Raw genomic sequence first — 10,899 nt, forward strand, 5'->3', positions numbered from 1 at the left:
AACTACTTTGTCTTGAGTTGTTGTTTTGCATGCCGTAGCCTCATCACATCCATACACTCCACATGTCCAAAAATTGTTGTGGAGGCCCTTTCCTCAGTCCTTCTGATCCTATTTTTATACTGGGCTACAGTAGATTTCCAGGAATGAATTTCAGCTGTTAGGGCATACTCCCGATCTTCAAACAAACGGTCGATCGAGTCTGTCTGAGTGTCAGCAAATGTCATGACTATCCGGTCTACTTGGGTTTCTACATCAACATAGATGGCTTTGGCCTTTCTGGCTTGCCCTTTGTGCTTTCTTAAATGTTTCTGCATTTTATTCACCTTCTTCCTCAACTTCCTCACTTCCATTTTGAGCCGCATTGTTTCCTTGAACTGCAACTGATACTTTTGTTTCATTGGAAGCCTTCGCTGTTCACACAAATCTATCCACTCTTGCTTAACTAATATTTCCTCCAGTGGAGGCAAATCCATTGAAACATCTTCTGCTGTGTTGACTGGGGGGTTTTCCTCCACCAGAGGCAAATCCCTCAAAACATCTTCTGCTGTGTTGACTAGGGTATTTTCCTCCCTTGCTTGCTCTTCTCCACTTATTTCGTGCTCAATAGCCCCCTCGCCTGGTTGTATCATTGGCTCAGTTGTCGGGACCGTTTCACTTGGTCCCTCCTTTTCGCCAACAATGATCTCTTCTTTGTGCACATGCACCGCGACTAGCGATGTGCTGGCGAGACATTCTCCCGCTGTTGTGTCTATTGGAATTCTTCCCGATTCTCTAGCCTCCAGAATTTCTTTTCTCCTTTTCTACTCCAAGGCATCTGCCACCTGAATGGTTTCCAATCTATAAGCTTGTGGCCTCTGCAACAGGTTCAGAGCCACCGAAATTGTAAAATCTTCTTTTTCTCTCCATCAGAGGGAACGAGTTACCCTCGCTCCTCCTAGAATCGTGGTAAAGAAAGGGGACTGAGGTGCATCTTCTACAATTGGCCCCGAAGTTGACGCTGGTTCTTGTGGTTCAGTGTCAACCTCGAGCCTTGGCTCTTCTGCTGCTTCCTCAATGGGTCCCACAGTTTCCTCAACTTTGGGCCCTTCCTGTCTTTGTCCTTCCTCTTCTCTGAGTTCCATGGTCAGAATGGTCACAGCCTCTTCTTCCACCGGATTGTCTTCCTCCATTATTTCCAATATGGCAGGAGATCCCTGTGGGGTTCCTTCAGTCACCATATCAACTGCTTCGCCCACACTGGCCTGTTGTGGGTCTACTTCCGTGGCTATCGTAGCATCCTCTTGCTTTGCTAGTTCCATGGGTGAAGCTGGTTCTTGTGGTATAGCCTCATTCGTGGTACTAGTGGTCCTTTCTGCATCAGCCCCTATGTCTGCCGCTACCTCCATATTTTCTGCTTGATCTTGGGGGGCTACCTCATCCCCCAATTCCTTTGTTTCCATCTCCATTTCCTCTGGTTCCTCCTGATCGACATAGTCATCTTCGACAGGATCCTCCTCCATAGGTTCAGATTCCTCTGCCCTAGCGGCCATAATAGCTGCTATTTGTTCCTCCGTGGAGTCCTGAAACACCTCCCACGGAATCAGAATCTGTCCAATGGCATTCATTATTAGCAGCCACACCAACCCATGATGAGTGATGACCGCCAGTACCTGTCGAGCCCCCTGAGCCGAATGTGCCATTAGATGCAGGCTCCTTAGCAGGAAGTAGGGCACATTCATGGAGAAAGCCTCTGCCTGTGGAAATCGCAGGTGAGCTAATATGCGGAGGTGATATCTGAAGATTGTGGAGTATCTACCCTCGCATGTCATATATTTGATAACAAATTCTGCTACTTCTCCCCTGGATATGGTAGCGAATTTCTGTCATACCCCCTACCTTTCTGTGCTATACTCTCTCCGGCTTGAAGGAAGGCCTCGGGGAATTTTGGAAGGATCTTTCTTCTCACAAACCATCGTTCCCCTACTTGAGGAAGCTCACTGACTTCCGCAATGATTTCATCTGTTACAGGGATCACCATTCCACGAACCCGCGAGCCTTCTTCCCCTAAGTTCAGTGCAAATTCCACTGTCAATTCTTCATTAAATCCTCTCAACCTATCAAAATACACATCCCGTCCTGCATTCTAAAAGTCCTGCCATACCTCCTGATTATTCCGAGCTGCCCTTGTATTTTCATGTTCATGACGAATTGATCAGCCACCCATTGTTGCGAGGTGGAATCAACACGTCGACTGTAGCTGGTTGGCAGGGGAGAGTGACAGGTCTCCAAATCGTTGGAGGTTGAAATAATGTCATGGCTGATTTGGGAAAGACCAGACGAATAGTACTAGTACGTATGGGAGTAATGGCAAGTCCAATACTAGTACGCTCGGACATAATGGCAAGTTAAGATGGTACTGAGGTGTGTTCTGAAAATTAAATGCGGCGTGTGGGGAAAGTGACCGATATGACTTGGTGCGTACGAATCCGCATCCCAACACATTTAAAAAATATGATTACAGAGTACCAAAATCATTATATTCAGTTGAGCGGGATTTATGTGCACTAAATGTCTTTTCATGGTACGCCGTCATTTCTTATGACGGTTTCGCCCCCACCAACTTAATGACGGCCGTCCTCAGCACGTTTAATTGTCTTTTTTGGAATATTTAATTAAATCCATAAAACTACAGAGACGTACCTGCGGACTTACCTGATGGAGTGACAACACAGCATGGAGCAACAATAGTGAGTGATGGCAACAGTGAGTGGAAGCTGCTCTGAAGTAGCAGCAACAGTGAATAGCAGCAACATTGAGTAACAGCAGTTGCAAAGTAACAACAGTTACAGTGTCATGACAGTTACGTAGTAACAACAGCTACGGTGTAACGGCAGTTGCGGAGTAACGGCAGCTACGGTGTAACGACAGTTGCGGAGTAATAGCAGTTACGGTGTAACGGCAGTTGCGGAGTAACAGTAGTTACGGTGTAACGGCAGTTGTGGAATAACGGAAGTTACGGTGTAATGATAGTTGCGGAGTAACAGCAGCTACGATGTAACGACCGTTGCGGAGTAACCACAGTTGTGGAGTAACGGCAGCTACGGTGTAACAACAGTTGCGGAGTAATGACAGCTACAGTGTAACTGCAGCTGCGGAGTAACGACAACTACAATGTAACGACAGTTGTAGAGTAACAGCAGCTACGGCGTAATGGCAATTGCGGAGTAATAGTAGCTACGATGTAATGACAATTACAGAGTAACAACAGCTACGGTGTAACAACAGTTGCAGAGTAACAACAGCTACGGTGTAACGGTAGTTACAGAGTAACAACAGCTACAGTGTAGTAGCAGTTGCGGAGTAACAATAACTACGGTGTAATGGCAGTTACAGAGTAACAACCCCGGCAGAGTAACAACAGCTACAATGTAACGACAATTGTGGAGTAACAGCAACTACGGTGTAGCAACTCTTAATAACTAATAAAGTGATAGTGCTGGGTGTTACATTTCTCCTCGCCATATTTCTTTCTTGTTCCTGCAAAAGATAAACAAATAAACAACAATATATATTTTTTTTGTTATTATATATATATATATATATATATATATATATATATATATATATATATATATATATATATATATATATATATATAGAACAAAGTGAGGGTGTCTTGTTTTCCAATGACCATTAAATTAGATGAAGCAGACAGATTTTTAACAAAAGCATCTTTAAAGGCTGGATGGTGATATAATTTAAGATGGTGTCCGTTTGCTAGGAAGGAAGTATGGTTTTCATCTATTGTACTTAATCTTACCGTTCCATTGTCGAACACTGCGTCTACTTGATATGGGCCCATCCAGCAAATGCAGAGCTTGCCTTTGACATCCTTAAAGCTGGAGTCATACAATAACACCCAGTCCCCCACCTGAAATACCTTAGTTTTGATGAATTTATCATGCCATTTCATTCTCTGCTGTTGAATAGCAGTAGTTCTCTGGATAGCCACTGCTCGAATCTCGTCCAACTCATTCAGCTATTCCAGTCAGTGTTTCTGGGCTTCTGATAAATCTAGGCCTACTTCCAGAGCTGTTATGAGTGTACTTATCTCAAATTCCACCAGAAACAAGGGGGATTTTCCATAGACTAATTCATATGGAGAAAACCCTGTTGTATTCCGCCATGTCATTCTGTATGCCCATAGAGCTTCCAGAAGTTTCTGTGCCCAGTCCCAGTGATGGCTTGCTAATGTCTTTGTCAAGATATTTTCCAATACCTTATTTGTGCTCTCTACCTGCCCATTTGCCTGGGGATTATAAGGGTTGTCACTCTATGTTTGACCCCATATTTCTGCATTAGCTTTTCTATCATATGAGATGTAAACTGTGATCCATTGTCTGATACAATTTCTCTTGGAGTCCTTTACCTGGCAAAGATTTCTTCAAAAAGGAAGTCTGCCACCACTTGTTCTATTACTTTCGTGACCACCCGAGCTTCCACCCATTTAGTTACATAGTTGGTGCAGACCAAGATGTAAGCCTTCTGATGCGAAGGTGGGTTGAAGAGAACAATGAAATCGATGGCCCATTTCTCGAATGGTTCAAGAACTATCTGGGGTTGCAGGGGCATCTCATCTACTTTCCCAGGTTGTCCCATCTGTTGACAACTATCACACCTCCGCACGTAATCTCGAGCATCATGAAAGATGGAGGGCCAGTAATATCCCATTTGCAGTACTTTATGACCTGTTCTTTTGTCTGCAAAGTGTCCCCCACAGGGTCCGCCGTGTGCAGCTTTTAATATCTCGAAAATATCATCTCCTACTACACAACGCCGAATCTGCTGATCCACTCCCGTATGGAAGAGATATCCTGCCATCCATGAATATCAGGTACTCTGGTGAATGATCTTCCTTTGCTCCTTATAGGACAGGTGACGAGGCACTTTACCTGTAGCAAGATAATTAGCAATATCTGCATACCATGGAGTGTTAGCAGAAACTGCAAAAAGATGCTCATCCGGAAAATCATCTTCAATTGGTGTTTCCTTACCATCACGTTCTATCCTAGATAAAAAATCTGCGACCACATTGTCTTTCCCCAGTTTATCTACTATAGTGATATCAAATTCCTGTAGTAGCAACAACCATCTTGTAATTCGACCAGGGTAACAGGTTTATTCATTAAATACCTGATGGCTGCATGATCGGTGTGCACAAAAGTAGGATACCCGGTAATGTAGTGTCGGAACTTGTTGATGGCATAAACAACAACAAGAAATTCTTTCTCAGTCACTGTGTAGTTTAATTCAGCAGGAGCCAAATTTTTACTAACATAGTAGATTGCGTAAGGTACTTTATCCTCTTGTTGTCCCAATATTGTACTAATTGTTGTCTGAGAGGTATCCGTATGAATGTGGAAAGGTAATGCCCAGTTAGGTCCTCTAAGGATAGGAGCACTGCAAACTAACTCAATTTTTGTAAATGTTGCATCACAGTCTTTTGTCCATACAAATTCTAAATATTTCGTTAGTAATTGAAATAGTGGGTGTGCTACTTTTGCAAAACTTTCTATGAAACGTCTATAATAACCAACACAACCAATGAAACTATGTACCGGTGTGACCGTTTTAGGTGTGGGGAAGTGCAAGATTATCTGTATCTTTGCTGGATCCATCTTGATTCCTTCAATTGAGAGCAAATGTCCCAGAATGATTCCTTCTTCCATCATCATGTGACATTTCACTATACTCAGAGAGACACGTGCTTGCATACACCTTGCAAGAACTTTTTCTAGATTTTTCAATCCTACCATGAACGATTCCCCATATAGAGTAAAGTCATCCATATAGATCTCAACACTGTCATTTATCAAGTTAGAGAAGATTCCCAAAATTTACCTCTAGAACATTGCAGGAGCATTACACAGGCCAAAAGGAAGGACCCAGTATGCAAATGTCCCCCAGGGGTATGTGAACGTGGTCTTGTCCTGGTCCTCAGGAGCAATCTGGATCTGGTTATATCCACTAAAACCATCTAGGAAAGAGAAATATTTCTTACCAGCCAGTGTGTCTAACACTTGATCAAAAAACGACAAGGGAAAGTGGTCTTTCTGCGTCGCCTTATTCAATTCTCGATAATCTATGCAGATCTGCCATTTGTCGTTCTTTTTGGGGACCATTGCCAATGCTGAGACCCATTGGCTGTCTAAGATGGGGTAGATAAAACCTACATCCAGTAACTTCCGAAGTTCTTCTTTCACCACATTCTTCAATGCAGGGTTCATTCTCCTCTGAGGTTGTCTTATAGGACGAAAATCTTCCTTGATATATATGTGATGGGTGCTTAAGTTTGCAGGGATTCCCTTCATATCTGCATAATCCCAGGCGAAGGCCTCTTTATGTTTCCGCAAAATGTCTATAAGCTGCTCCTTCTGAGATTCTGACAGGTTCGGATTAATGTTCAAGGTTTTCCCCAGTTCCAATTCCACTTGCATACTTTCATGAGGTGCATTAGCACGTGGTTTCTCTAATCCTTTTGTTGTTTCCACAGTTTCCTGAGTCTCACAGCTTAGGATAGATTCTAGGATTTGCTGGTTTGACTCCGAAATGGAACAAGGATCATCCATGAAGGAAGTGGTTACATCATCTTCTGATTCCATTTTCAATTGCAGGGCCTGTCTGATAGTAAGGATAGGTCTTACTTCTTCCTCTTCCATTCCATCCTCCACCGCAGATACAGCCTTCTTACCGCCTGCTGGTTTTATAGGTGAATTTGGTTTTGCAGGTGGATATAACACTAAATTCTTAGTGTTATGCCCATTAGAAATGACCATATTCCCTGAGTGGAACCCAAGGTAAGTGTCTGCAGTGGCCAGCCATGGCCTACCCAAAATTAGGGGATGACCGCCCACTAAAGATTGTGTATGTAATACCAGGAAGTCTATGGGGTAATGCCATGAATCCACCGAAATTGTCACATCTTCCAATTTTCCTACAGGTTTAACTGTAGGTCGATCTGCTAATTCCAATACTGTAGGTGTATGCTTTAAATTACAGAGTCCTAACACATGCATAGTTTCAGTGGTGATGACATAGATGGTAGCTCCCAGGTCTACCAACACATTTGGAATCTCTACCCCATTAATATGTATTGTCAAGATCGGGTTCCCCGGATTTCCATATTTCACTGGCATCGATTTTCCCATCATAAAGTCTAACAACTTTCCCATAACATGTATGGTAAGGGGATCTTTAATTTTCTTGGCAGGTTTCTTTGAACAATATTCCCTAAGAGTCTTTGCATAGATTGGCACATCCTTCATAGCTTGTAATAAGGGAATTTTAACAAATAAGTTCTGCAATTCTCCTAATAAATAAAATTCAGATTGAGGACCTGGTTTACTCATGATTAATCTCTTTGGGTAAGGTGATTCAGATTGAGGCTGCTTGACAGGAGGTATCTAGGTTCTATTGGTTCGCTCTGGCTCTTTTTTGACCGGCTCCGTCTCCTTATCGTCACTATCAAGCTGTTCAATGATAACTGGAGGAGGTTGGACATTCACTGTCCGACTTGATTGCAGATTCATTTCATACAACTCTGCAGTGGAGATACCATATGAAGGTAGGTTAAGAACATCAGCTTGATGAGATCCCTTATTGTTGGGGTTAGGGTTAGGCTGCATTGGGATCTGAGGATGGGCAGGCTAGTTACCAGGAGGCACATTGGAGGGTAGTTGGAGCTGCTTCTGGGGCATCTGTTGCGGCATATGTGGTGGCATCTACTGAGGAAACTGACAAGGAGTGGATCCCCGCCAAGTTGGATCCCACGAAGAGCTCGTACTAGCTGGGGGATTCCACTGCTGCCAAGGTGGGTACTGGTATTGCGGCCACATGGGAGGATAAGGCATGGTCTGAGGATTCATATTACAATTGTTAAAATACTGAGATGGATCCAGGTACATACCTTGATTTCCCATCGGTGGTCGAGGCTGCCATGGCTTCCTAGATCCCATGAGGTACAGCTGCTCCGTGTCCTCCCTCGTTCCTTGAAATACTACTTTCAAGCCTGGTAAGGAAGGGCATGAGCTGGTCGCATGATTGAGCTCACAGATCACACATTCGTCTATGGAATTCAGTGGAAATTCCCTCTTCGGGTGCTTCTTTCTACACTTCGAGCAAAATACCGCCATAGTCTAGTCTAGCTCTAGCTGCTTTTGTTTTACTTGCAAGGTGTCCATCTGTGATGACAGGGTATTGAGGATATCTGTTCTTAGGTTGTCTAGCAAATTTCCGATTTCTGTGTTTGTAACACCCCTGCCAGATCCCTTTACTGAACGGATCCCCTGCTTGTTTCTCGTAAGCCCCCTTAAGCATTGAATACATAATTTGCAAATATCTTCGAAGTTCTCCTTGGAGATATCTCCCTTTCCCACAATGTTCAATAGTTCCATCGAGTCTTCTCGAAGGGATCAAAGGAGGATAATCTTTAGTATTTCCTTATCCAGGTCAGAATGACCTAATAAACCTCTCCACATAATCTTCCAAGCTTTTATCTTCTTTCTGTGTGAACTTGAAGAGTTCCTCCTTAATGCTTCAGGGTTTACAGTAATCCTGGTATTTCTCCAGGAAAGCCGTCTGCATATCCTCCCATGTAGAAATGGATTTTCCTCCAAGGCCCTTGAACCATCGCAGAGCCGTCCCTTTTAGAGTGGAAGGGAAAATCTTCAACTTCTGGGCATCTGTTGTACAGTCATACCCCCGGCATACTATATCAAACTCAAATAGAAATGTGTTGGGGTCTTTTGAGATAAGCCCATGGAAGGTTGGTAGAGCTACCAATGGAATAGGCTTTGTAGGTGCACTGGTTCCCAGATCTCCAATAGGGAAATCGATGGTGGAGTTTGTAGGAGCCATGAATATTTTCCAATAATCACTGGGGGTTTCAACAAGCTCTGTGGAGGGTGCTTGAGGATTCTTTGCTACCGGAACTCGAGCTGCTTTGGTAGCACTTCCTCGGTCTCTTGATGATGTAAATATCTCCTCGTCTCTTTCTCCTGCGGCCTGATGGCTTGATCCTTCGGCTGTGACTCCCTTTCCTTTACTAGAATAGTTTGACCCTACCGATGCTCTGCTTGCAACTTCCTCCTCTGCTAACACCAGCGCAAGATTCTCTAGATCAGCTCTACTACTAGATGTCTCTTTCACAGTCAGAGGAATCTGCTGTGTTGAGTCACCACATAATGCTGTAGCCGATACTGGCTGTTCCATTGATTGTCCTTCTGACTTCACCCTTCTTGCTCCTAGTCTCACAGCTACGCGAGAGGATGCTTCAGATTCAGCCTTTGCTATGATCTCTTGTATATAAGTTTTTCTTCCCAGGTCTGGTCTTCTCCCCCTTGGGGCTCTCCCTCTGCCCCTTTTATTGGATTCTTTGTTCATACAAAAGTTGGATTGATGGGGGTTTCTGTATGAACCTACAATGCTTCAACCCTGAAGTAAGGCTTCAAAAGACCGTTCCTTCCCCAGGGTGAAAGAACTCACAAAAACAAAGGCGGCTATGGAAAAAAAAAAATCTAGGGTTTGAAGCCTGGAGCAGGGTGTCAAAGGACTCCTCCCTCCCGAGGAACAAGAACCAAACAATCAAAAACCACGGGAAGCCCTAAATTTTCCGGGTATGAAGCAGGGTTTAAAAAAATTGTCCCACCCTAGGGTAAAAGCTAGGGATTTCCCAAAAAGAATGCACACACAAGTTAAGAAAAAAAATTCTAGATCAAGGCTTGGAGTAGGGTGTCAAAAGACTCCTCCCTCCCCAGGACAAGATAATGACCCGAAATAATCAGAAAAACAAAAATAAACAAACGAAAAGAGTACCTATTCTCAGGACTTGAAGCAAGTGAGGAAACTCGTTCTCTCCCCAGGACGAGAGATTGACCCTCTGGTTGATCCGGATCATTATTGCACCTTGTAGCCTCCCCGACAACGGTGTCAAAATGTTGGTGTCAAGGTAGGGTTGATTTGTCTACCTTGTTCCGTCATTAATCTTATCAATCTGGGTGCGTATATTTTTCAAGGCAACGTGCAAGGTATATGCAGGGGCAAAGTGTAATCTTTCCCAACCAAGGGTTCGTGGTTTAAGGTTCAAAACATAAATGCAAGATTAACAAATTATAGAACTGCAAAAATAACTATAAGCAGTAAGGAACTGTAACAGCAACACAAACTAATAAATCACACAAACACAAAGACGCAACACCTGATCAGAAGAGCGGGCCCAGCTCTCTGATTAGGGTTGCGTTCGCCACGAAAAGGATTAGAACAACAAAATGAACGATCTTTTATTAATCGATAACAAAGGTTTGCAATACTGATGGGTGAACCCCCATTCACAGGATCAACCTGCATTTTATACACAGCGAGGGAGATTAACAGATCTCCCGAAAGCATAGCAACTGCAGATACAAAGATATCCATTGGTTGAAACGGCATCAGCATCAGATGTCTGATATAGCACTGTTCCCCGAGCTGCATGTCCTCCTTCTGATCGGCTGTTGCCAGTTCTGTTGCAATATGCTGAGTTGAGGGTTCCTATTTTCATGTTGCGGTCAAACACACAGTTTAGTACCGCAAATAGATAGACTCCATGTGTTTTACTTCATTAATTAAAATACACCAGTAGGACAAGTAAAGGGGGAATTTACCTTGTAAATTTATCATAAAAGTATGGGTAAATGAGTGAAAAAGGGTCAAAAAGGATAATGGAAATGGGCAGAAAGATAGCCCAATTTGGTACCCAACAATAAGCTTAAGATACAGTTAAAAAAAAATAGTTTTATCCTTTTCCCTCCAAAAATATTTACCCATGGGGATAACATCATCATCTTGAATCTTATTGCTTCTTTTAAAGTTGATTTTGTTAAT

At 43.3% G+C, this 10,899-nt stretch overlaps 1 protein-coding gene across 1 annotated transcript; it reads right to left on the reverse strand.

Moving 5' to 3' along the window:
* Positions 1-1,828: 1,828 nt before the first annotated feature.
* On the reverse strand, positions 1,829-7,187 carry LOC149265493 (uncharacterized). Its single transcript, XM_089404252.1, has 7 exons — positions 6,041-7,187; positions 5,598-5,788; positions 4,932-5,112; positions 4,658-4,853; positions 3,800-3,878; positions 3,371-3,516; positions 1,829-2,093 (listed from the first exon to the last, which is right to left on the reverse strand). Exons 1-7 carry the CDS (start codon positions 7,185-7,187, stop codon positions 1,829-1,831), a joined length of 2,205 nt encoding a protein of 734 aa, XP_089260378.1.
* Between the last annotated feature and the right edge of the window lie 3,712 nt (positions 7,188-10,899).

Source organism: Pinus tabuliformis, chromosome 6, assembly GCF_031772625.1.
Source record: "Pinus tabuliformis cultivar Carrire ecotype Pingquan chromosome 6, CPIR1, whole genome shotgun sequence".
NCBI lineage: Eukaryota > Viridiplantae > Streptophyta > Pinopsida > Pinales > Pinaceae > Pinus > Pinus tabuliformis.